This window comes from Macaca mulatta, chromosome 14, assembly GCF_049350105.2.
Source record: "Macaca mulatta isolate MMU2019108-1 chromosome 14, T2T-MMU8v2.0, whole genome shotgun sequence".
In the NCBI taxonomy this organism is placed as follows: domain Eukaryota; kingdom Metazoa; phylum Chordata; class Mammalia; order Primates; family Cercopithecidae; genus Macaca; species Macaca mulatta.
This window is the reverse complement of record NC_133419.1, coordinates 118,715,206-118,742,613: the sequence shown is the minus strand read 5'-3', so window position 1 is coordinate 118,742,613 and position 27,408 is coordinate 118,715,206. Positions and strand designations below refer to the sequence as shown.

The window sequence follows — 27,408 nt, the reverse complement described above, 5'->3', positions numbered from 1 at the left end:
AAAAAAACAGAAAACAAAAAACAAAAACCAAAACAAAACCTTCACTTCCATGTGAAATGTTTGGTGCCTAAGAGAGAAGTTGTAAATGGCACTCTTATCCCCATTCACTTCACAAAACGTGTTTATGTAGCTCATGCTAGGCCTACCTCTTGTGTTAGGATCTGTGGATTAAGAGGTAAAACACAGGCTCTGAATACACACACCCCACAGTCTACTGAAGGAGACAGGAGACATCCATACATCATAGTAAGCTTAAAAAGATGTTCTAATAGAGATAAAAAGAGAACATTTGGGGGTTTGGAAACCTTTTTTCATTTTTACAGTTCTCTCTGCTCCCTTCCTCCTTCCTTTCCTCTCTGCCCGATTTCCTTCTTTCTTCCTGCCTTCATTTTTCCCCTAGATATTTTTACTTAGCTACAGTAATTTGTAGGATGGTATATCAATTGCCAGTTGTTTCTTTTTGAAGACGGAGTCTAGCTCTGTCACCCAGGCTGGAGTGCAATGGCATGATCTCGGCTCACTGCAACCTCTGCCTCCTAGGCTCAAGCAATTCTCCTGCCTCAGCCTCCCGAGTAGCTGGGATTACAAGTCCCTGCCACCACACCTGGCTAATTTTTGTATTTTAGTAGAGACGGGGTTTTGCCACATTGGCCAGGCTGGTCTTGAACTGCTGACCTCAGGTGATCCACCCACCTTGGCCTCCCAAAGTGCTGGGATTACAGGTGTGAGCCACGGTGCCTGGCTGCCAGTTTTTTCTGATTGTACATTTGATCTCAGTATCAGCAGTCACCCACTCATCCATCTATATGTGCCTGGCCATCCATCCACCCATCCATCCAGCCAGCCAGCAAGTATTTTCTCTGATGATACCAGACAATGTGGTTAGACACTGTGGTTGGGGAAAGCAAAGTATCTTCTGCCTTGAAGAGCTCAGTCTGCCCATATACTGCACCTCCCTTCTAGGAGCTTCTGAGAGCAGCAAGCCCTGCAGATCCTTCCTGCTCAAGGTACGAGTGCCCATGGACCCAGCAACGCCACCAGTGCTGGAAGCTGGTTGGAAGCGCAGACTCTCAGCACGCCCCGCTCTTACTCAATCAGAGTCTTATTCAATCAGAACCAAGATCCCCAGGTGATTCGAATTTACCTGAAAGTTTGAGCAATGCTGTTCTAGGTCTCTTCCCACGCTCAGGAGTGGGTAGAGGCTGTTATTTCTGAAGTGAGCTGAATTCAGAGACTGGAGCTTGACATAGAAGAACCCCTGAGGTTCCTTCCAGCCAGCAGAGCCTATGGTTCTTCCCTTTGAACCCAAGTAAATTGAGATCAGTTTCAGTGACTGGCTCGTTTGTTCACATCTCTTCCAAGAAAGTAGGTAGAGAAGGGTGCAGTGGGTGGGCATGAGCTGGCAACAGCCCAGGCTCACTCATACCAAGCAGCTCTGGAATGCGGCGTGGAGGGAACCCAGTGTCTCTTTCACAGAGGCCAACGGGGGCACCTTGGCTCACTGTGCAAGCAGGCTCCCTGTTGATTCACTAGCTTTCTAGAAAGGATTTTTACTGCTTAGCAATCCTTCTCCTAAGACATTGTTTAGGCTCAGAGGTGGTTGAATTGAGCCTCAATTATCTGTACCAAAGAACCGAGGCAATGGAGAATCCCAAACCTGGATCCCAACTCTGAGCCCTAGTCACCTCTGTTTGGTGGGAGCCGACCTTCCTCTGGCCCCTGCCAGGATGAGCAGGTGTTCCCTTCCACATGCCTGACTTAAGGCTGAGGGTGGGGGTGAGGGGAAGACAGGCATGAGCCTGACAGAATGGCAGGACACGTTTGCTTCAAATAAGCCACACACGGTAAGGAAACAGCTACCACATAATGTGCGCTCTCATGTGCCAGGCTCTTATGCCTGTGTGAAGTCTCATTGTCTCATTTTGTCTTTGCAGCCACCCTATAATGTGGGTGCTGCTGTTACCTCCGTTTCACAAGAGAGTAAACTGAGGCTCAGGCAGGGTTGAGATCCAGGTCGCTGTAACCCAGGATGCCTAGGTCCTTTGCCCTAGACCATGCACTGTGGGCCCTGCGCAGATCCTGGAGGGGTCCTACACTGGCTTCTGCAGCCCGCCAGGGACCTCTGGAAAGCACTCAGGTTCCTGTAGCACCAGAGTCCTGTCTGAGTTTGCGTCTGTTCCAGGGGACAGTTTCCATATTGTCCATTAATTTGCTAGCAGTCTCAGTGAACATCTTGTTCACTCAGTCCTCTCCCCTTTAATTAGACAAGGAACGAATTTCAGATTATTTGTGAGTCCATAGCGTTTCTTTTCATCTGTCTCTCCAGGATAGTCTTAATTTCACCCTGGGGCAGCCCAAGGGTTAGAAGACACAAGAGGGACAGTGGAGCTGGGACATATTGCTTTCCATCCTACATGCGCTCTAAACTCCAGACCATGAACATACAGTGCTTTGACAGTGTTTTTAATAAGAATCTGGCTAGAGGCTGGGTGTGGTGGCTCATGGCTGTAATCTCGGCACTTTGGGAGGCCGAGACAGATGGATCACCTGAGGTCAGGAGTTTGAGACCAGCCTGGCCAACATGGTGAAACTCCGTCTCTACTAAAAATACAAAAATTAGCTGGGCGCGGTGGCGGGTACCTGTAATCCTAGCTACTGGGGAGCCTGAGGTAGGAGAATCGCTTGAACCTGGGAGGCAAAGGCTACAGTGAGCCAAGATCGTGCCACTGGACTCCAGCCTGGGTGACCTCTGTCTAAAAAAAAAAAAAAAAAAAAAGAAAAGAAAAGAATCTAGCTAGAGAGTAAACAGCATAGATTTGCTTTATCCCATTTATTTTTCTCAGGATCTGGATAATGAACAACATGTACATGGAATTACCTCCGTGCATAGCTTTAAATCTTAGCTCTGTTGCCTCCCAGCTGTATTGCCTTGGTGAGTGGCATGATCTCGACTCATTGCAACCTCCGCCTCCCGGTTTTGTGCGATTCTCCTGCCTCAGCCTCCCGAGTAGCTGGGATTACAGGCGCCTGCCACCATGCCCAGCTAATTTTGTATTTTTAGTAGAGACAGGGTTTTGCCATGTTGGCCAGGCTGGTCTCAAACTCCTGACCTCAGGTGATCCACCTGCCTCGGCCTCCCAAAGTGTTGGGATTATAGGCATGAGCCACCATGCCTGGTCTCATATGAACTTCTTTCTATCCTTTTATAAGGAACCAGTTCCCAAGATAACAGCATGAATCCATTCACTGTGCCCTCATGGCCTAATACCCTCTCCTTAGGCCCTACCTCCCAACACTGTGGCATTGGGGATTAAGTTTCCAACACATGCTTTTGGGGAGACACACTGAAACCACAGCAATATTCTAGCTAAAACCATCTCCAAAGCGTATCTGGAGCCCCTGTGCTGAGCTCCTTGGGAGATCTCCCCTTTATATCTGTGGCACCAGCACAGTGCCTGGCAAACAAAAGGTGCGTAAATGCTGGTAGACTGAATTTGGTTTAAAACATAACTCCTGCCACAGAGGAAGATAATTCCGGCAGTGGTGTGGGGGCGAGGCAGGGAGAGGGGATTAGAGACAGTGCCAATAGTTCAGGCGAGAGATGGAGAAGATCTTAATTAAGGCCTGATCCAACGGCATAAAGACGAAGAAAAGGAAGATGAATATTATTTACTGACATTCTACTCTGTGTTGTGCACATATAAGATATCTAATAACCTTGCAAACGAAGTCTTAATGTTCCCATCTTACAGATGAGGGAACTGAGGGGGTGGCCCGATACCTCACAGCCTGTACTTGGCAGGCAGACCCAGAGCACAGGTGGTGCAGTGTGGGATGCTGGGGTGCTGGCATTCACAGATGCTGCTGATGCAGAATAGAGAGGACTGGCGGGGGGAGGACCTGGGGATGATTTAGTTTTCCATGAGGGTGATGAGTCGGTGGTGGTCCATTAACAAATGAGTTCTTTGGGTTGACCCTGTTGGAAGAGAGAATGCTTTTAGATCGTCGTGGTTGGACCTTGCCAAATCCCACGGATGATAATGTATTGATAATGCTGGTACCTCTGGCTCCACTGAGTGCTTTTGGCCATGGAGTGATGTGTGGGGAGAGACCATGGCTCCTGGATGCCGCGGGGCCTCTGTGGGGTGGCCGAGAATGCAGACACAGCGCCACCAGGTGGTGGAAGGTCACTCTGCTACCCCAGGTTTCTCCCTTTTCCCAATAGACCATCTGCAGCCTGAAAGGCCAGCAGGGAACAGCGCTGTGAGGTTCCACGTGCAGGTACCATCCTGGCTCACCCTCCCTGGCCTCGCTCCTTCATCCTCGCCCCAGCTCATTTCCCAGGCTGCCTGCAGAGGGGTGGGTTCGGGCTGAGAATGAAAGTACTTGAAACTGAAATCCTTGGGCCCAGACTGTCCCTTGGCCTCACCCCCATCTCTGTAAAAGCCTCTCATTCATCCAACGTTTACGAGCACCTCTAGTGTGCTGGACACTGAGGACACAAAGATGAATAAGGCGCTGTCCGGAGCTCTTTCACAGACCGGGAGGGAGACTCGACACAGAGATCGTGCTGTCATCCTGCTGGCCAACTCTAAGAGCAAAGAGCACACAGAGTCGGAGGGCTCCTTCCCCAAGGAGAGAGCATTTGGATTGTACTTAGGGGAGGAGCAGGACTTTGTCAGGTGGAAAACCGGGGGTGCAATGGGAGGAAGAGCATCCGGTCCAGAGAGGAGGCTGTGTGTGCTGGGGAAATGGTGACTGACCCACAGATACTGAGCATCCTTTCTGTGGCAGCTTGGCGCTGGGGCCGGGAAGATGAATCATACATGGCTCCAATTATGAGAAACTCTTGCAATAGATATTTTCTTTTGAAGGATCTGTACACAAGTAAGGAATTTGGACACAGACCTTATGTACTGGAAGTCTGTGATACTAAATATATATATATATATATATATATTTTTTTTTTTTTTTTTTTTTTTTGAGATGGAGTTTCACTCTTGTTGCCCAAGCTGGAGTGCAATGGCATGATCTCGGCTCACTGCAACATCCATCTCCCGGGTTCAAGCGATTCTCCCACCTCAGCCTCCTGAGAAGTTGAACTATAGGTGCGCCATCACGCCTAGCTAATTTTTTGTATTTTTAGTAGAGACGGGGTTTCACCATCTTGGCCACGCTGGTCTTGAACTCCTGACCTCAGGTGATTGGTCTGCCTTGGCCTCCCAAAGTGCTGGGATTACAGGCGTGAGCTACTGCACCCAGCCAATTTTTTTAAAGAGACAGGGTCTCGCTATGCTGCCCAGGCTGGAGTGCAGTGGCTATTCACAGGCACGATCCTACTACTGATCAGCACGGGAGTTTTGAGCTGCTCCATTTCCCACCTGGGCGAGTTCACCCTTCCATAGGCAACCAGGCGGCCCCCTGCCCCTGGGAGGTCATCATATGGATGCCGAACTTAGTGTGGACACCTGATGAGCATAGCAAACCGAGGCCCGGAACTCAAGTGAGGACTCAAGCGATCCTCCTGCCTCAGCCTCCTGAGTAGCTGTGACTACAGGCACGTGCCACCGCACCTGGTGCATTTCTAATATTTAATATACAGGTTGGCCTCATGTCTGCACTTGGTCCCTGTTCAGTGGCCCACATGTGCGCATCTGTGAGGGTCTGAGGAGGTTAGCATATTGTGACATGTTTACACGTGGTCTGTGAGGTGGATTTATCAGTGATCTCATCTGGTTTTAACTAAATTAATCCTCATACAATGGACAAGGTATTTAGCAAATTTCCTGAAAAGATATCAAGGATTAAGAGAAGGCCAGTAATGCGGGTAGGCACAGCAAATGGCCAGGCTCTTGCTCCCCTACTCAGAATGGGCTCTCATTATCTTTCTGTCTTGAGTATAAAAGTGTAACAATCTCATTTTGCTTGATAGAAGCTGGCCAAAAAAAAAAAAAAAAAAATCCAGAATTATCAAGATAATGTTTTGATTTTTTTTTTTTTTAAGTCAAGGTCTCGCTCTGTCACCCAGGCTGGAGTGCAGTGGCAGGATCACGGCTCACTGCAGTCTTGATCTCCTGGGTTCAAGTGATCCTTTTGCCTCCTGAGTAGCTGGGACTCAGGCATGCCACCATGCCTGGCTAAGATAATTTGAAATATAGTCTCAAGTCTCCTGATGTTAGTACTACTCTGTCTCTCAGGGTGTATTATGCCTTCAGATATTGGCTAGTGATGTTAATGTACATAAATATAATTTATACATAAATAAACAGACATATATTAGAGATGTGTGCTAAAATTCTTTTGTTATTGACAGAAATCAAAGAACTTTGGAGACCACAGCTCTAGGCAATAAGGAGCCAGCAGGAGTTGTTTAAGCAGGAAGAGGAATTGTTTTTGTTTTATTTTGAAAGATCACTCTGGTAGCTGTGTGGATGGAGAGCCTGGGGTAGAGAGAATAGTAGGGAACTCATGCAGAGGTCCAGGTGAGAGATGAGATCCCAAACCCATGGTAGGGCAGCCAGGAGGGCAGAGCAATTTCACATGCATGTTGGACTTGGTGACTGACTAGATTTGGAAAATAAGGGCAAAGAGATCCAATCCCTGGGTACTTCCAGGTGTCTGGGTGATTAGGCAAATAATGGTACCACTTACCAAGGTGGCAGAGGTGGGTTTGGGGAGAAAGATGAAGAGTCTGGGACTGAAAGCTTGAGTCAGAGGTGCCAGGGAGAGCCCTGGGTGGAGGTCATACTTCCTGGGGTCCTGTGGCTGGTTTGGGGCTGCAGCCACCTCTTGCCCAGCAGGGTCCGGGTGAGGGAGCGGGCTGGGTCATGGTCATGATGAGTAAATCAGGCAGTAATGGTGTCCTCTGTCCAGACCTCCTGATTCTAGCCTGGTCACTGGGTGCTGCATCCCAGGTATCAGACCCTGATTGTTATCAGTGAGGGTGTCTAGGTTCTTGGCGCTTCGAACAAAGAATTGGACAAAATGCACAAACAAAGCAAGAAAATAATGAAGCAACAAAAGCAGAGATTTAATGAAAACGAAAGCACACTCCACAGGGTGGGAGTGGGCCGAACAAGCGACTCAAGGGACTGGTTACAGAAGTTTCTGGGGCTTAAATACCCTCTAGAGGTTTCCCGTTGGTTACTTGGTGAACACCCTATGTAAATGAAGTAGAGGATCACAATCAGTCTGATTGGTTGTGGAGAGGGATCAATCAGAGGTTGAAGTGAAATTACAAAGTTACACCCTATGCGAATGTCTGATTGGTCGTGGAAAGTGACCAGAGGCTGAAGTGAAGTTACAAAGTTATACTCCTATGCAAATAAAAACTTGGCCAGCGACCAGCCTGATTGGTTGCGGGAGGGGACCAACTAGAGGTACTTTCAGTTTTTCATCTGCCACAGAAAAGGTAGGGTGGGGGGTGATTACAAAGGGAGTAGCCTCTGGTCCTTTTGTTACTGGAGTGTGAAAGTTGGGGTTTTCCTTTTGATTTAGTTCTAGGAAGTCAGCATAAATTGGCCTTAGGTTCCCTGCCTCCAGGCCCTATTCTCCTGCCTCATGATCACTCTGTATATTTCACTTCTGCAAAACCACTCAAATGCAGGTACCCTGTCTTCCTCCTCCTCTGAGCCATCATGGACGTGACAAGGTTACTTCTTCATGGTGCTCTAGGCCAAAGCATTGGGAAAGCCGGGTTAGGTTGGGAGTGTCCTTGCTGTCATCGGATGCTGAGATAAGCAAAGTGAAATGCAGTGGAGAAGCGGGTGGGGCAGGGCAGGTTTGGGTGCTGTGCAACTGTCTAGGTTGGGGAGGGATAGGTGTTTGACCACTTGTAGATCCAAGCTAATCAGTGTCCAGCAGCCCAGGTCACAGGAACGGCTGTGGGGAACATGAGCAGGTTCTTGCCTCTGTGGAGGCCAGCGGGATCTGTGGGTTTTTCCCAGGGTTCAAGTGAAGTATCCTCCACCCCTCCCACTTCCTTTGATCCGACTGTGTTCATCTGGTAACCTAGTTACTGATTCTGCTTCTCAGGAGCACTAATGCCAAGAAGAAGGTAGCTCCAACTGGGGACCTGCCACTCTAGTCCCTGAAATAATTTACTACTTAAAAAATGCAATACATTGGCATAAAAGTAGCTAGAAATGCCACTTATTGAGGGAACACTTGCTAAATGCCTTCTGTGAATCGATCATCCAATCTTTTCAGTCTTGTGAGGTGGGCATTATTTTCTCCATTTCACCTACAGGGAAACGCACTCAGATCTGGGGTTTGCAGCTAGGTCTCTCTGCAGCCTGGGGTCTTAACCACTTCCCTTCTTGGAAGAGGCAGGGTTGAAAATGATGCTGGGCTTGCGTCTTGGCCTGTCTAGAGCCTCTCAGTCATTCCCACTGTGGGTGTCATGTGTCTGTCATGAGTGGCAGTGCTCCCGTCCTGGAACAAGCAGGGCCACGACCATATGCTAGAACGGGTGACTCAGCAGAAGCGGTGCCTCTGGGAGCCTCTGCTGGCCTGGATACCTCCCACTGGAGTTCCTCAACCTGCAACCAGGACACTGTGATGCAAGGCCACGGGGCTGGAGAGGGGCAGCATGGAAGTGCTTTCTCTGTCCCTCTCTTACTTATAGATCAAAAAAGGAAAATTAAAAGGGGGCCAGGGTGGGTGTCTGCCTGGGGATCCAAAGGATGAGGGCAGCCATGTGGGAGGGGTGATGGGAGGACCCATGTCTGGCTGGCTAGGAGAGACTTGGAAGCCAGACTGGAACTAGCATTCCAGAGAACCTGGAGCTGGCAGGGAATTAGAGGAAGGGGTGGGGAGGGGAACAGCCATAGGGACACCCTGGCTTCTGTAGAACGGGGTCCCAGACAGCCATTTGCAGTTGCTCTCCCAGACCCCCGGGGGGCCCAGAAGAACACAGGATGCTAAGCCTAGAAGGGAAAGGCTGCCAAGGACAGTCTCCCAGGTGAGCATGGCAGCCGTCCCTGGGTTTCCACCACTAAGGCTTCCCGGGGCTGCCTGGCCCCTGTCCTGCCCTCCACTCCCAGCCTGAGAAGAAAAAACTGCCTATAACACTGGCCGAATTGAAAAAGACGACAGCAAAGCTCTGACTCATGCCTTCCAATGCCAATAGACCTGATTTTGTATTTCCCAACGCTTTTATGAGCACCAAGAGCTATTAGAATTGCAAGAGGTGTGTGGGGAGGAGTGGGTGCGCACACTCACAGCATGGGAAGCGGGGCTGAGACTCTTGTCGGGGGAGAAAGACCTCAGCCTCCCACCCCATCCCCGTTCACCTGAGAGGTGGTGGGAAAGGGAGTGGTCTGGGCTCTGGGCAGAGGCTCTAGGCAGGCCATACGGGTGGGGGACCTGGAGGAGAGGCATGTGAGTGGATATGGTTTGAGGGAGCCCCTAGAGCATGGGAATTGGGTTGTCATAAGGGGACTGGGCTTGGGTACAGCCCTGGCTGCCTCCTAGCACCCCACTCAGACTCCTCTCCTCCTGGGCCCTCACAAGTGGGTCTGCAGGTGTGTCTGCCAGGTCAGTGCAGGTTCCACTCGCTCCCAGGCCCAAGGCTACGAGATAAAATGCGAATCATTCCCTGCCTGTAGGCTCCTAGCTTGCTTCAGTACTTATCTTCCCTGTCATGGAGGGAGTGGGAGGTCTCCGATCCCTAGGCCGGCGTGGGAGCCGGAATTCTAGACCAGTTTATCCAATAGGATTGAGCAGCTCACTCTGCATCTCAGATATGGGGGCTTGTAGCAGCAGTTCGGGTTTCATCTGGGCGCAGAGTGAGGCAGAGCTCTGGGATTCCAGGCTGCTTTTCCAGGTGAGGTGTCCCGTCCCGCGGGATCGTCAATGTAGGCCCTAGAAGAGGGAGTGGGAACTCGGGGGGACAAGAGACACGAGAAATGGAGACAAGACAGTATCCTGATCAAGTCTCGTTTATTGGTGGCAGTGTAATGCCTTATATAGACCGGCAGGGGCGGAGGTTGGGCCAGGGCGATGATGGTGGCCCTGCGGTGGGCGTGGCCAGGTAGGTTTCGGTTTCTTCGGTCGGACGTCATGTTGCGCCTGCGCCGTCGGTTGGTAATTTTCCCGGGCGCGGGATGGCGCCTGCGCTGTAAGTTGATCATTTTCCCGGGCGCGGGAAAATGGGTGATGAAGAACCCGGAAGAGCGCCATTTTGTACTGGCGTATGAGACAGCAGAACAGGGAAGAAAGTAAATCTAGGGAGGAGGCATAGAGTGGAAGCGTATAGAGCTCAGGCGTCAGTCGTCAGTTATAATCGCTATGGCCGGGCCACGCAGCTCCGGACAGTGAGGCGGCAAATGAATGGAGGTAGAGCTACGTGGGAAGACCTGCCAAGACTGAAAGATCCTGACAGACCTCAGGGCACCCCAAGGCTTATCAGTTAGTTGCTTGCCTGGGCCCCATAGCCCCTGTTGCATGTTGCATGCTTTTGGGTTTTTAACAACAGCAGCCAACTTGTGTGTCATGCTTCACAGTTGGCAAAGACCTTTCACACATTCTGCACTCTGAGGTGTGTCTATGAGGCTGCTCATGTTCCACGTAAGAGGTAAGCCCTTGGTGAGTGGCAGAGCCCAGACCCCTGCAGGGTTGTGGGCTCCACGCTGGGTGCTCTTCCCTCCTCTCAGCACCTGCGTGAGGAGTGAGGGGCACCACTTTCCCTCCCAGACTGAGAACTGCCCCCGCCCCCATGCCTGGGCATCACAGGTGACAGCGTTCTTCACGTGACCTCACCTATTCTAGAGACTTCTCACGTCGGGGCAATGTCATGGGATGATATTTACTGTGAATAGGAAGTCCCACGCCCTCCGGGTTATAACTCCTCTACAGGATGGCCAGGGGCTTGAAGATGTTCTCAGTCACACACTCTGGCTTCTGCAGACCCTAATGCTGGACGGGGTAGGTGCCGGCAGTGCCTGGTGACTCAGACTGAGGCTGTGTGTAGACGCCAACCTGGGACAAACCCAAGTGTGGAGGAACTGGGAAGGCCCCTTTCTCTGGACAAGACCCTGGCCTGGTGGGAGGCCGCCCCCCCAGCTCTGCCACCGCGCTCTGGGGATGTTTCTGATGCATTTGTCGCTTGCCCCACTTGCCCTTTTTGACCTGTCTCCTGCTTCTCTGTAGTTACCAGCAAAGCCTCAGAAGCACTCGCTGCTTTAGGGATAGGAAGGTGGGGAGAGGCTCTGAAGCTGCGGCTTCCTCTTCTGCAGAAGGACGACTCCCACCCCATTCCTTCCCCAGGTCCCCGGAGCTGGGCTCTTGGTCACGTCCCAGAGCAGTTTGGCCTGGAGGCAGGACGTGTGCAGCGCTGCAGGCCTCAGGTCCTGGGTGGACCTAGATGGGTGCCCTGGGTTTTTGGTTCCCAGTGTGCACTGCCTCTGCTTTGATAGAGATGCACCTGCCCTGAGTTCCCTGAGGATTTTTCTCTTGTGCTTACAACCGGATTTCTGGTTTTGCTTCTACTCCAAGCCTGGTCCCTGGCATTTGTCTCTAACCTGTGGTTTTGCATCCCATTCCTCGCCCTGTCATTTCTTCTTGTGCCAAGGCTGCAGCTGCTTGCTGGTCCCTCATCCGTAGCTGCCCACCTGCCCAGGCCTGCGCCTCTCCCACCTTGGATTCATGTGCAGCGCGTTCCCCACACTCCTGGCCCTGGGGTGAATACTGAACCTGAGACTGGGATAGGAGGAGAGAAAGCTCTGTGCAAGGAAGGGTGGGCCCAGGAAAAGGAGACAGAGATCAGCTTGGGGGCTGCAGGGATGTCCTGAGAGGTACATGGCAGCCCATGCAAGCTCTGTTTCAGGGACCCTGCTCTCCTGGCCCAGCAGAACAGTCCTACAACAGGGTGACTGGCCCCCAGGCCACGGGGACCTGAGACAAACTTTTAACATAATTACAAAACTTGCTCTAATTAGGCAGGACAACTAATTAGCTGTCAGTATGACCCTACGTCAACTAGGTCACAGGGTCAATAGAGTTTAATCCCCTGCCTGCGGTTACCCTACCCTGCAGCCAGGTATCAGATTACAGACTTGGATAAACTGGAGATGAATGTCATCGTTTATTTTGAACAATAATGTCTGTTTGTGTTTCATTCCACAAAAATTGCCTCTTGGCATCATCAAGCTCAGTCTCTGGTCAGTCATCCTCCAGTCCTGCGCTGCCATCCTTCTAACCTTCTCACCCTCATGCCTGCATTCTGCCTGCTGTCTGCCTCATAAAGAATCCCAGTTCTCAACCCCTCCGATTTCTCTCATTTCATCCGCTCCTTCCTGGCGTTGCTTTCAGCTCCCAAGGTGAATCCCCTCAACATACCATTCACTTGCAAATATAATACCTTCATCCTTGTGCTTCTCCCACACCTGGCCAGCAACACTGCAGTCCTGGGGCAGGCCAGCCATCCACCGACACCACCCCTGCACCTGGGTGCTGAAAAGTCCTTCGGCCACGGGGCGGTGACCACAGCAATGGCACTGCCTCCAGCGCCCAGCAGAGTCTCCCACCCCCAGCAGTGTATCACCTGTGGTCCAGAGGAGCCTCCTGAGCTCTAAATCTAGATCTCCATTGCCCAGTGGACATCTCCTCATGGGGTCTGGCAGGTACCTTGAGCTCAACAGGATGGTAGAACTGCCTTCCTGCATGTCCGCAGTTTGATCAGGGGCACTGCCATCCACCCTGTTGCCTAATCAACACCCAGGTCTCCCTTCTCTCCCTAACTTATTACCTCCAATTGATCACCCAGTTCTGCTGACCCTCCCTTCCAGATGTCCCATCCACCTCTCCCCTGTCGCTTGCCCTGGGTCAGGCTCCCACCGTCTTCCCAGGATGACCCTTGTGGCTGCCTGGAGGGCCACCTTAGCCTGGGCTCGCTACTCCCAGCATGTCCCAACCCTGGCCGAAGTGAGCCTCTCAGGGGCCAATAGAATCCCGCCTCTCCTCGAGGAGCAGCAACGCCTCCATGACCTGCCCCGTCCACCACTTGATCCTCGGCCACTACCTGGCCACATGGAACCTTCAGGGAACCGTGTCTCTCCTGCCTCTCCACCTTCAGCCCAGATCCTCTTCCTTCACCACATCCTCTGCTGGCAACTGACTACTGACCGTCCTTCACAGTTCATCACAGACCTCACGTAGCCCAGGGGTGCTTCCTTGACACCACCCTCAAATCTGGGTTTTGGGCTGTCCCCCAGTGCTCTCCAAGCCCCCACGTTTACCTCTTACAGCACAGATTACTTGTCAGTGTGTGCTATCTCAGCTCCTCTTTCTCTCCACCAGAGGTCTGCGGCTGTTTCTCTCATTTCCAGATGCCTGGCCTATGTGGGAAAACAATAGTATATGATTATGGAATCAATCATCAAGGAGGACTTCCTAGAAGAAGCAGCTATTAGGTGGTGTTTTGTAGGCAGACACGAACTGGTGTGAAGAGGAGGATGAGAATGACTTGCATAGAGTAGAGTCTCTGACTCAGAGCCCTTCAAGAGCCAGGGGAAACTGAGGGAAATGACTAGACATATTTGACAAAGGGGGGACACCAGCAGAAGACATGCTCCACCAAAAGACGTCACATTCAGGTATGAATTCAGCACTGCAGAGGCCAAAAACGCACAGACAAAGCATGTCTTGGTTGGAGGTGGCAGGGCCAGGGTGGTGGTGGCAAGTGTGGCATAGAGTAAGGCTGTTGAAATGGAACAGCTGGTGGGGTCCTTAGGAAACCAGGAATAGGGCATGACTTCCTGCAAGATGGGCTCTCTGTCGTTCATCCCGGCCCTGGCAGAAAATCCAGGTATCTTGGAGGCCCTGGAATTTGAGGGATCCACTCAGAGGCTGCCAAACTGGCCTTGGCAGCCACAAACAGGAATGTCATACCAGAGACATAGGAGGCAGGGATGGCCTTCCGTTTTTGGAGCTGATCATAATTCCAAAAGACACAATCCTGAATGTTGAAATCCTGAAAGTTCAAAATCCCAAAAAATAGGCCAGGCGCAGAGGCTCATGTCTGTAATCCCAGCACTTTGGGAGGCTGAGGCAGGTGTATCATTTGATACCTCACTTGAGGTCAGGAATTTGAGTCCAGCCTGATCAACATGGTGAGATCCTGCCTCTACCAAAAAATACAAAAATTAACCAGGTGTGGTGGCGCACACCTGTAATCCCAGCTTCTCAGGAGGCTGAGGCGGGAGAATCTCTTGAATCCCGGAGGTAGAGATTGCAGTGAGCCAAGATCATGCCACTGCACTGCAGCCTGGGCAGCAGAGCAAGACCCTGTCTCAAAAAACAAAATCCTGAAAATATAATTCTGGAAAAAATAATAAAAACATTCATTAAAACATATTCATTTACATTTAAAAGGGGATTTATATTGGAAATATATAAAAACACAACAGAATACTTTATAGTGTACATTACACAATAAAATAGGCAATGATAACATATATATTTTTGCAAGCATAAACACTCAGGTAATGACGGTTGCATGGTTATAAGAGTCATGAGCAGATGAACCATATTCATAAAGAAACAGGTCAAAAAGGGCAAGACATAAATGCATGTCACCAAGGTTGGTACTTGTGTGCACCCAGCTTTATAACTGTGGTCATCTGAAACAACAGGATGAACAACCAAAGTCTTTCAATGAGTTTGATCAAAAACTTCGATGGATCACCACCAAAAATGCGGTTGTTTATGCGTGGAGCTGCATTCCAAGCTGCGAGGAGCTGAGATTCCAAGAAAGTTTAACTTCACAAAGGCAGATGTACAGAAAGGACATCTCTGTAACTACTGAGAAAATTTCAGTGTTTTTTTGTGCATACACAATGCATCCACAAAAGTTGACATTGTGATAATGCACTTTCAGGGAGCCAAATTTGAAAACAAACAAGAACAAACAAACCAAAAATCAAAAACCAAACCAAACAAACAAAAAAGCCCAAAACCCTTCATAAAACAAATTAGAACTCTCTAAAAGTCTATACAACTTGGCCTCCAGTCTTGCAAATATCGCAAAGATGAAATACCTAGAATAGGGAACTGTGAAAAATAATGCTCAAAATTTAAAATAGTGAAAAAGAAAAGAAAAAAACAACAAAAAAACTATCCTGTGATTGTGATTTTGGGGATTTTAGATGTTAGGGGTTTTAGACTTTAGAGATTACGATCTTTCAGGATTTTAGCATTTGAGGTTAAGCGTTTGCGATTTTGTTTTGGTCCAACTCTTTTTCCTCTCTGAGACCTTATAGGCAGATGTGGAGACCACATCACTGTCAGGGGAGCAGGAGCTGGGGTGGAGGTCTTTGGGACCTTGAATGAGATGAGTTCTCAAAGCTCCTTTCAAAGAATAACAGAAATTGTAGGACTTAAGCCTCCAAGTGAATAAAAGCCTCGTAAACACATTGCTTTAGGAGGTTAAAGAGCTACGCTGGATATCCCAGGAATGCCCCACCTGTTGCCTCTAGTTTTTGGGGGAAGACACCATTTTAGCCACCAGAGGGCGCTCAGGTTGCAGGAATGGTTTCTCAGACCTGCTGCTTGGAGGAGTTGAATAAGGAATCTAAGGAAGGGTGGCTGGAGCATGGGAGCCACGCAGATGGGACTCCAAGACTGAGTCCGACCTTTTCAATCACTCTGCCATTGTCCCCAGCTAAGGCCATTAATTAATTCATTTATTCAAGGAACATTTGCTCTGTACCCAGGAGCCCTGAGCTAATAAGCTTTGTTTTTGTTTGTTTGTTTTGAGACAGAGTCTTGCTCTGTCACCTGGGCTGGAGTGCAATGGCATGATCTTGGCTCACTGCAAGCTCTGCCTCCTGGGTTCAAGAGATTCTCCAGCCCAGCCTCCTGAGTAGCTGGGATTACAGGCGCTCTGCCACCATGCCTGGCTAATTTTTGCATTTTTAGTCAAGATGGGGTTTCGCCATGTTGGCCAGGCTGGTCTCGAACTCCTGACCTCAGGTGATCCACCCGCCTTAGCCTCCCTAAATGCTGGGATTCCAGGTGTGAGCCACTGCACCCGGCTGTGAGCTAGTAGGCTTTGGAGACACAGAATCAGATAGACCTGTCTGGACCCTGGAGGAACCACAGCCTGGGCTGGGAGGTGGACCTTCAACACTGCAGTCCCCTGCGGGGTATTTGTGCTATGACAGAGGGACATGCTGAGCATGGTGGCAGCGCCCAGGAGGAAGTGTTGATTCTATCTGGGACCTGGGGGAAGGCTTCATATTGTTGGAAGTATTTGCTGTGGGTCTCGGAGGGTGAGCAGGAGTGCGCCAGGCTGAGAATTCGGGGAGAGGCAGGCAGGGGCACATTATAAGCCAATGCCTGCCTAAATTTGGAGAGAGAGGGAAATGCCCAGGTGGGGCTCATGAGGTGCGGCTGGAAGGTGGGGAGCATAGGCGATCAGGTTAGGGAAGAGATGGGGGCTTATCTCAGAAGAGAGAAACATTCTCTGTGGGAGACAGGGCAGACTCAGGTTCTGTGGGGACCTGAAGCTTACATAGTTTTGAGGCTTTCTTAGATGAAGAATACAAAATTATAAACACAAACTTAGGAAGAGGGGCTTGGAAGGGTCCGTGCAAGTGAGCAACTAGAGGCTTAGCTTATTGGCCTCCTGGCGAATCCTCCTCTGCGTGAGAGACACATCTTCCACAATCTCCCTGCTTCCCTGCAGGGGCCCGGCCTGCCCTCAGCAGCTCCCTGCTGGCAGCAAACCACTTCCCTCTCACTCCTGCCTCTCGTCCTTCTTGGGACCCCTGGAGTCTTAAGTAGCAGTAGAAAGCCAGACGCAGGAAACTGGAGTCTGAGGTTTCGTCTGGGGAAAGGGAGGCAGAGCTGCACAGCTGTTGCCTGAGGTGGTGGGTGGGAACGACCTTTCCTATGGTGTCTATGGAAATAGCACCCCCTACCCCCATTGTTCCAAGAGCTGCCTTTGAATCTGGCCAGCAACTCTTATTCACGCTTTCAACAACGCCGTGTGGAAGAGTTTCCCCTCTTTGCCAGGCACTTTCATGCCTCTCATGTCATCTGCGCCATGTTCCAGGGAGGCAGGCGGTACTGTTCCCTCTGCAGAAGGTTCACGATTCAGACACCTGGCAGGTGGGACCTCACACCTAGCACTCTCCCTGCGTCACCCGTGTCTCTTGTTCACAATCAACCCAAGAGTATTAGTATTAGTATTAGCATTAGCATTAGTATTAGCATTAGCATTAGTATTAGTATTAGTATCAACCTAAAGTAAGATTGCCCTGCTGGGGCACCAGTGCAGGAAAATGAGTCACCGTAGACGTGAAACCACAGATGACATGGCTGGCTTTGTTTTTCTCCCCTTCCTGTGGCGTGTTTTGATGGTAAAGGTGTGCACAGGTGGGGTGGAGCTGGCAGCCCTTGTTACATTGTCTGCACTGTAGTGAGAGTTCTCACCTTTACCCCCTTCTTGGGCTGTCGGGAGAGCTCTCGCCTGGGTTTAACCTCAATTTCAGGCTATCACCAGTGCAATGGATCGCTGAGACTCAGCACTGATTTGCAAGATCTGCTGGGTGTTCAATTTGATGTCTCATCTAGGGCATGGGGAGCAAACAGGTGACTACTAATTTCAGTAGCCTTTAATCAAATAAAGAGAACTGAGCATCCACCTGTGTTAGACTGTGCTAGGATAGTGCCCAATCAGGCATGGCCTTGTCCTCATGGCTCACTTCAGCATCCATGAACCGCTCCTGTGTGCCAGGCAGTGAGCTGGCCTGTGTGAGACCCAGGGGTGGGTGAGCAAGCTGTGTGGCTGCGAGTGAGAAGTTCCCATCTGTTTCAGGATGTCAGCCTTTGTTATACATCCACAGAGAACAATACAAGGCATAGCATCGTCTGTACAAAACTGGATAGGATAGTTTCTTTGCTTCTTGTGCCACCAGTTAGAATGAAAGACAATGCCTCTGATATCCACTGGTCCTTTCTTGACTCTGCATACAGGCAAACATGAGCCTGCCTCTACCTCCCTCACACATCTTCACAAAAGCCCAGAGCAATCCCTTCTGTCTCTCCTGCTTCACTAAAGGATAAGAATCAGAAGTAGGGGAATGGAATGAGTCAAAGCATCTTCCCTGCCCCCAGAGAAGCTCTTTTGCAGATGGGGTGGGGATGGGTTGGGGGAGGTCACTGGAGCCATCTTCTACAAAGGATGCTCAAAGGTTTGGAAGTCCAGGGTCTGGGATTCAAGAAGCATCCCAGTGGCAGAGGTGACAAAGGAGAGAGAAATCATCCAAATATTTAGGTGTTTCAATGCTTTGGGCAGATCTACAAAACCCCAAAGCTTCTGAACTTGCAACCAATCAAAGCAGCCCTGATTTATCTTATTTTCTGCAGCATGCATGCATTGGCCGGCACTTACGGTGAGGAAGCAAGGACAGGGGCTAGAAGAGTGAGTGAAATGGAGGCTTTGAGGCAGGAGGACTGCAGGGGTGCTCAGGTTGGGTGACCGCCACTTTGTATGTGTCAGTTGTTTTTGCTCCTCACCTTCCTGCCCAAGGTCTGGTGGGGATAAACGGAGAGCCAAAGCTGCCTTGGGTCTGCAGATGGCAGGGGCGACTGACGGTTGGTGTCAGTGGCTGGGTGCTGGAGCCCAGCTCACCTGGGCTGTGCATGACTCTGGCCCACTTGAGCCTCTGCTTTGTCTGGGCAGGGGCCTTGGCCTAGGTTCCCCCAGCTGGCAGCCCGTCTTTGTAGACCTAGGAGCACAGGAGGCCTGTGGGGCAACCTGTGCCTGGGATTCTGCCTGGGTGAAGGAAGATGTTCTACGATTCCCCAAAGGCCATTTCTTCTTCCGTTACTTCATGTGACTCTCACAGCAATAGCACAAGGTATACACCACTCACCAGCCTCTTCATTTTATGGGAGACAACCTGGAAGGTCGGAGTGGCTCACCTGAGATTGGACAGCTGGTGTGTCCCAGGGCTGGGGCTGTAGCACATGCTCCTCTGAAGGCAAACCCTATGCTCATTCCAGTACTGAGAGACTTCAAAGAGCCTCTCTATATCCGTTCCCCACAAGGATCCTGGGCCCCTTGGTACCTTCTAGGCTCCAGTGACTCCACTACAGCATGAGGTGGTTTGAACTCAGTGGCACAGGTCTCCACAACACCTCCCTGACTATCCTCCCTCAGCGTCTAGTGTGGGAGGCACAGTTTGCAAGGCAGACACACTGACAGCAATCCAAAGCAGGAGTAGTTAGTGAGGAATGTGGACTTACCTTTGCCAAACTCTTTCGATCATGCCTCCCATCAATAAACAATTTTGCACGTGCACTCTGATATTTATGTATTTATAAAGTATATTTGTACTTATACTCGAACATATATGACTATTAAAAAGCACACATGCAAAAAATAAATTAAGAACATTAAGGATGGGCCAGGTGCGGTGGCTCACGCCTGTAATTCCAGCACTTTGGGAGGCCGAGGTGGGTGGATCACCTGAGGTCGGGAGTTCAAGACCAGCCTGGCCCACATGGCGAAACCCCGTCTCTACTAAAAATGCAAAAATTAGCTGAGTGTGGTGGTGCGCACCTGTAATCCCAACTATTCAGGAGGCTGAGGCAGGAGAATGGCGTGAACCTGGGAGGCGGAGCTTGCAGTGAGTAGAGATCACGCCACTGCACTCCAGCCTGGCTGACAAAGCAAGACTCTGTCTCAAACGAAACGAAACAAAACAAAACAAAACAAAAAATTAAGGATGGAACAAACATGTGAGAATTGCAGCTTCCCTTCAAATCACTCCCAGACAGTTCTGGGGTCCTCAGCCAATGTCCCATATTCAATGTTTGGACCAGCCTCCCGGCCACTCTTGGCAGGGGCCATTGCCCCTCTCTGGCTCTGTGCAGCAGTGTCTCCTGTGGCCCCTGGTGCCAGGGCAGTGGCTACCCTGTGGAGGCCTGGAAAAGAGCCCTGGCCCCTGCCCACACCTGGTGTTGCTGCTAAAGCTCACGCTGGCAACGTCCCTGGGAAGTTTGGTGAAATAGCACTCTTACTTAAAAATATATGTTTTTGGTTGCGAAAGTAGTACATTATGATTATTGGCAAAATCATCATCATTTTCACTTGCTCTTTTACTTTATTTTATTTTATTTTTTTTGCATTTCTTCAGCCTGTGCCATAGGCATGAGGCTGCAGGAGGAAGGAAAGCTGAAGGGCAGGTTTTCCCCTTCCCCATCCTGGCCCAAGACCTGTGACACTTCGTTCCTTTAGGTCATGTCCTTTCCAGAAGACACCTCCATCTCTTCCGGGATGGCCTGCTGTTTGGCTCTTACTCATGTGTTTAATCTAGAGCCGTGGTTTGTTTTTTTTTTGTTGTTGTTGTTTTCCCATACTTTATGACTTTTGCCTCATTCCAGAGCCAGTTGTACCATTATTTACTTAATATTTTTCTTTCTTTCTTTTTTATTGAGATGGAGTCTCACTCTGTCATCCAGGCTGGAGTGCAGTGGCGCAATCTTGGCTTGCTGCAACTTCGCTGCCCGGGTTCAAGTGATTCTCGTGTCTCAGCCTCCCGAGTAGCTGGGACTACAGGAGCACACCAGCAGGCCCAGCGAATTTTTTTTGTATTTTTAGTAGAGACTGGGTTTTGCCACGTTGGACAGGCTGGACTCAAACTCCTGACTTCAGGTGATCCACCCACCTCAGCCACCCAAAGTGCTGGGATTGCAGGTGTGAGCCATCGTGCCTGGCCTAATATTTTTCTTAAATCTGACTCACTTTTTAAAATTAATTACCTCCTTTAACCTTGTTCTAAGAAATAAAATCCACAAAATCAAGATTTGATATGCTAGTTAGGTCTCTTCTTAAATATGTGAAAATAAATGCATAGCTATTAAAACAATAAATGGCTCCTGGGTACCACCTCCCGTGTTACCAATGGAGGCACCCCCACCGTGGGGGCGGTGATAGGGAGGCATGCAGAGAGAGGCCTTGGTGAGATTCCATCTGAGCCCCAGAGGCACCTCCTGAGACTGTCCATAAGCCACTTGAAACATGCTGGGCTGCTGCCTGCATCTGCTTCTTCCCAAGACACAGACCCTGCCTAGCAAAACTTAGGCACTCAAGCCAGTACCCTGGGACAAATGGGGAGGGTCACAGAGATCCCCAGCCCACAGAAGGCATTTGCTTAGGCCGCTGTAAAGGAAGCTTTGCCTTGACTCCCCCCAAGGTGAGTGGCCATAGCTTATACTCAAAGTCTCATTTTGGCTGCTGAAATAACTTATTTGCTTCTCCATCCACGGGGCTTCTCCATCCACTAAATCCTTCAAACAGAAGCACTGTGTTCTCCATCTCTCCCAGCCCTCAGTCTCTGGACAGGACAGTCTAAGGTCTAGGGTATACATCACTCACCAGCCTCTTTGTTTTATGAAAGACAACCTGGAAGGTCAGAGTGGCTCTGAGATGGCTGTGGCTGGCTGCGGGTGTATTGCCCATGCCTGCTCCTAGATGACATCTTGGCCGTCCTGAGCCACCATCAAGACTCTGTTCAGGAAAAGCCAGGACAGAGGAGCTGAGCTTCAGGGTGTCATCTGTCAAGAAGGCCCCAGAATGCCAAGCTCCAAAGCCCTGACTGGGGCCAGGGTTCATTCTTTGTATATTTTCTCTGTCTCTGTCTCTCTCCCTTTCTCTCTGTTGTCAGACACACAACAAGTGTGTGTATTCTAGAATCCTTGTTAATTGGTTAATTTAGTTAAAACCAGATGAGATCACCGATAAATCCATGTCACAGAACACATGTAAACATGTCACAATATGTAACCCCCTCAGACCCTGGCAGATGCGCACAACATGTGGGCCACTGACACAGGGACAAAGTGTGTGTCATTTCTCCCAAGGTCACCGCATTGGAGTGGTGGCTGACTGTCAGCAGCCGGTTTACTCCTAAACTCAGTCAGTAGAAGGGAGGCTCACTTCTATTCCTTGACGTCATCTTGCTTAGGGAAGTAATAAAACTGAGTGTTCTTGGGACTGGCTTCTACAAAGAAATTTAAAATGTTTATTTATCTTAAACTCCTTGACTCAAAACAATACATTTTCAAATCTAAACATCCTTCTCTCTAAACTTAAGTATATTCAGTATGACTCTCACTTTCTTCCTCCTCAATGTAAGATAATCAGAACTAATTACTTTGGGAAACTCCCTATACCGACTCTCATGTGAATGGACTTTGATGGACCCGTTCCTCTGTCCTCCAGACCCAAATGGTGTCAGTCTGGCTGTGAAAGAATCCCCTGGGGAACTTACTGAAAATTACAGATTCTTGGGCCCACCTCTGGAGAGCTTCCTTGGATAGGTCTGGAGTGGGTCCCAGCTACTCCATTCTTTGAAAGATCCGTAGGGAACTCTGAAGAATTTGGGAACAGCTGCTCTACACCTGCCCTGACTTGCCTTAATTGTAGGGACAACTTGGCTCAGACTCAAGGCAAAGTTCTTGATACCCAGGGGTTTGTTGAGATGGAGGGCTGAGCAGGCAGGAAACTACCTGATGTTAAGACTACATTTCTGACATAGCCAGGCACCAGGACTTACAGCTTCTTGAGGCTTCCTGGTTCTTCATAAACCCTATCATCAGTGCAAAGGTTGATGCCAATCTTCCTGTGTGCTTGGAAGGAGATCACACATCCATCTAATCTAATGTGGTATCAGACCAATGTGGCATCGTCACTTAAAGAGAAAGGGGCCCGACTCTGAGCCTTGTTTTATGTCACAGGAAATTGTGATCTGTCAGGGGCTGTTTCTATCCATCTCATTCTTGTATTAGAGATCAAAGGCAGACTTTTGGTTGTCAGTAGGTGGAGATCTCTATGGGCTCATGTAACTTGGTGCCTAACTGGTCTCTTTCCAGAGGAGGACAAAGGCTACTGATAAATTAATGAAGAGCTGCCTACACTCTTATGCTGTTCTAGAAAATTTCACTCTAAGTGAAGGAAAATAACTTATCAAATATCTACCATGTGTCAGGAACCATGTAACTCTCCTTTCACACACACGTCTCACTTAATCTTCACATTAACCTTGTGAAGTTAATATTTTAATTCCCATTTCAACATAAGAGAGGATTAAAACTCAATCTTGCCCGGAGTAATGATATTTTAGCTTCCAGATGGCCTGGCTCTAGGTCTCTTTCCATCATCACACACTGCTAAGGCACATATCCCAATGGTCAAGAGTTACAAAGATCTGCCTGAAATCTGCTGTCTGTTCATTCATTATACTGGGTTGAAAGATTCGGCACTGTACATTATCAGAGAGGGAGTGAGGGTAAAGTTTAGAGAACAGTCAACAAACCAGTGGGTCCAGTTTCAAACAGGAGATACTCGATTTTGTATTGTTATTATGTGATTGGTTCCTTTTTCTTCAGCAATATTCATCACACGAATATTTCTATTGAAAAAGATGAAAATCATATGAAATTGATGGTACTTGTTTTGACCTTTAAAAATGGCAATTTTATATGTTCAAGCTAATACTAAGGCAAAACTTGAAAGGCTCTTTTTACTTCTACTCCCTACCCCACTCCCCTGGTTCTTCATAAACCCCGTCATCACCTGCTTTACACCTGCCCTGTCTTACCTTAATCATAGGGAGAACCACAACTTGGTGAGACCCCCCCCCCTCTCTCTTTGTGTGTGTATGTGTGTGTGTGTGCATGTGTGTATACCACAACTAGAATTATATGATATCTATTCTTCTGCAACTTGAACTGATCTTTAAAAAATGGAATTGATGAGCAACAAATGAGCAACAAAGGAAGAATTCTTGATTCCAGCTGAAGAAAAGTGTAGGCTCCATAAAACCTGATGTATTGAGGGTGAGGGGGCTTAGAAGCCAATGGAGATGAAAATGTTCCATTTTTCTTGCCAAACCTGGACCTTGGGCAATATCATCTCCACATCTGCCTCCACCATTGATCCTAATAGTAAAGCCTAGGGCCTCCCACTAGGGTTTGTTGTACTCAGGTTTTGAGTTTTAGAACTTCCTTCTGGTTTTGTTTGATGTATTGCTAATCTTGCAGGGGGTTGTGCTGCTCACTTGTTCATTTTTTGTTTTGTTTTGTTTTAAAGTTCCTTGTCAGTATGATCTAAAAGCTAGAGAGGTCCAATCACCTGCTGGAGGTTTCTTCTAAGTGATCAAACTAGGATTTTTAAATTTTTAAATTTTTTGTTGGTAGAATGAACTTTTTTTTTTTTTTTTTTTGGAGACAGAGTCTCACTCTTGCCCAAGCTAAAGAACAGTGGTGCGATCTCAGCTCACTGCAAACTCTGCCTCATGGGTTCAAGCAATTCTTCTACCTCAGCCTCCTGAGTAGCTGGAATTACAGGTGCCTGCCACCACACCTGGCTAATTTTTGTATTTTTAGTAGAGATGGGGTTTCACTGACCTCAAGTGATCCGCCCACCCTCAGCCTCCCAAAATGCTGGGATTACAGGCATGAGCCACCGCACCCATCCTAGAATGAACTTTAAATGGGAGTTAGAGGGGCATTTGGAGAGAAATCATGATTTAGATGGGCAGTGGGATGACCACGTGCAAGATCTCCTGGCCTTAGGTCAGTTCATCCAAATGGCTTGGTAAATAGTAAGGTTCATAATGGCACCATTGCCTTCATGCTGCTTGGCATGTACTCATGGCTGTTTTTTTTTTTTTTTTTTTTTTTTCAATTCTGCCAGACTTCTCAGTGACTAAGATTTGGTTTCTGGAATGTGAGTAGATGGATAGATAAGTACAATTAGGGTAGATTCTTACCCTAAGTGTAAGGATCTTGATACTTCTGCTTTTTGCGTGGGTTTTGAGCGTTATGTATCTGCAGGAAACCTGGATTATAGAAAATGTATTTCAATGCACTTCTTCAAGTTTAAGAATTTAGGAAATCCTCTGTCCGCAGGATAATTTAGACAGAGATACATATAGGCTGACATTTTATTGCTTTTTTTTTTAACAGCTTTGTTTAGATATAATTCACATAACATACAAGTCACCCATTTGTTTTTAATATAGTCACACATATCTGCAGCCACTATTACAGTCAATTTTAGAACACTTTCATCACCTGAAAAAAAAAAACCCATACCCTTTAGCTAAGATAACCCCCTCTTTTTCTCCCCACCTCCCCTGGGCCCCCATAATCTACTTTCTTTTTCTTTCTCTTTTCCTTTTTTTTTTTTTTATTTTTTGAGATGGAGTCTTTCTTTGTCATCTAGGCTAGAATGCAGTAGTGCGATCTCGGCTCAGTGCAACCTCCGCCTCCCAGGATCAAGCGATTCTCCTGCCTCAGCCTCCTGAGTAGCTGAGACTACAGGCATGTGCCACCATGCCCGGCAAATTTTTTGTATTTTCAGTAGAGACAGGGTTTCACCATGTTAGCCAGGATGGTCTTGAACTCCTCACCTTGTGATCCGTCGGCCTCGGCCTCCCAAAGTGCTGGAATTACAGGTGTGAGCCACTGCGCCCAGCCTCTACTTTCTTTCTCTATGGATTTTCCTCTATAGATTTTCTGGATATTTCATATAAATAGAATCATATAATATGTGGAATTTTGTGACTGGCTTTTTTCACTCAGCATAATGTTTTTGAGGTTAATTCAAGTAGCATGTATCAATACTTCATTTCTTTATATGACTGAATATTCTGTTATATGGATATACCACATTCTGTTTATACATTTGTCTGTGGATTCCTTAAGATTTTCTTTTCTAAAAAAAAAAGAAAAAAGAAAAAAGAAAAAATCTTTTACCAAATACCGAGACTTCAAGGAGAAGGATTTTCCATGTATAAGACTGTGTTATCTGTGAATAGGGATATTTTCATTTCTTCTTTTCCAATCTGGATACCTTCTATTTCTTTTTCTTGACTATTTCCCTGGCTAGAACCTCCAGTACAATGTTGAACAGAAGTGGTGAGACCAGACATCTTTGTCGTGTTACTGATCCTAGGAAGAAAACATCTGTCTTTTACCATTTAGTATGATTGCTGTGGATTTCTCATAAAGGCTCTTTGTCAGGTTGAGGAAGTTCTCTTCTCTTCCTAGTTTGTTGAGCGTTTTTATCATGAAAGAGTGTTTGATTTTGTCAAATGCTTCTCTTGCATCTATTGAGATAATCATGCGATTTTAAAAATTCTACTGGTAAGACGTATTACAAGAATTGATTTTCAGATGCTAAACTAATCTTGCGCTCTAAGGAGAAATCCAGCTTGGTTATAATATGCACTTATTTTTAGATACTGCTGGAATTGGTTTGCTAGTATTTTGTTGAGGATTCTTTTTTCTTTTTCCACATACAATCGTTCCCAATTGTTGAGGATTTTCGCATCCATATTCATAAGATATATTTTTTCTCTGGTTTTCTTTTCTTGTGATGTCCTTGTCTGGTTTTGGCATCGGGGTAATATTTGCCTTATAAAATGAGTTGGGAAGTGTTTAGCCTCTTCTATTTTTTGGAAGAGTTTGTGAATAACTGATATTAATTCTTTAAATGTTTGGCAGAATCAGTGGGAAAGCTAACTGGGCTTGGGTTTTTCTTTGTGGGCATTTTTTTAAATTGCTAGTTCAGTCTCTTTATTTGTTATGCCTATTCAGACCGTCTGTTTCTTCTTGAGTCAGTTTTGGTAGTTTGTGTGTTTCTAGGAATCTGTCCGTTTCATCTATGTTATCTATTTTGTTGGTGTACAGTTGTTCATTGTATTTATTTATTATTATTTTTGTTTCTGTGACATTGACAACAATGTCCCCTCTTTCATTTCTGATTCTAGTAATTTGAGTCTTTTTTTTTCCTTGTTTAACTTAGCTAAAGGTTTGTCAGTTTTGTTGATCTTATGCCAATTTTTTGTTTGTTAGTGTTCTCTATTGTTTATTTTATTAGTTTCCACTCTAAGCTTTATTATTTCCTTTCTTCTGCTAGCTGTAGTTGAATTTGTCTTTCTTTCTTTCTTTCTGTCTCTCTCTCTCTCTTTTTTTGGTGACACAATCTCATTCTGTTGCCCAGGCTGGAGTGCAATGGCACGATCTTGGCTCACTGCAACCTCTGCCTCCCAGGTTCAAGCAATTCTCGTGCCTTAGCCTCCCAAGTAGCTGGGATTACAAGCATCTGCCACCATGCCCAGCTAATTTTTGTATTTTTAGTAGAGACAGGGTTTCACCATATTGGCCAGGCTGGTCTCGAACTCCCGACCTCAAGTGATCCACCCATCTCGGCCTCCCAAAGTGCTGGGATTACAGGCATGACCCACTGTGCCTGACCTGTCTTTCTTTTTTTAGTGTCTTAGAAGATCAGGTGGAAGATTAGGCCATTGATTTGAGATCTTCCTTCATTCCTAAAGTAGGCATTTACAAATATAAATTTTTCTCTGATCATTGCACCCCACAAGTTTT

The 27,408-nt window shown here is 48.0% G+C and overlaps 1 protein-coding gene across 1 annotated transcript in view; it reads left to right on the top strand.

Moving 5' to 3' along the window:
* Nucleotides 1–10,800: 10,800 nt before the first annotated feature.
* SMIM35 (small integral membrane protein 35) overlaps nucleotides 10,801–27,408 on the top strand; it is a 45,995-nt gene continuing 29,387 nt past the window's right edge. The window contains exon 1 of the mRNA XM_028834030.2: nucleotides 10,801–10,926. Within this exon, the coding sequence (XP_028689863.1) occupies nucleotides 10,801–10,926 (126 nt within the window). The remainder of the gene's footprint in view (nucleotides 10,927–27,408) is intronic.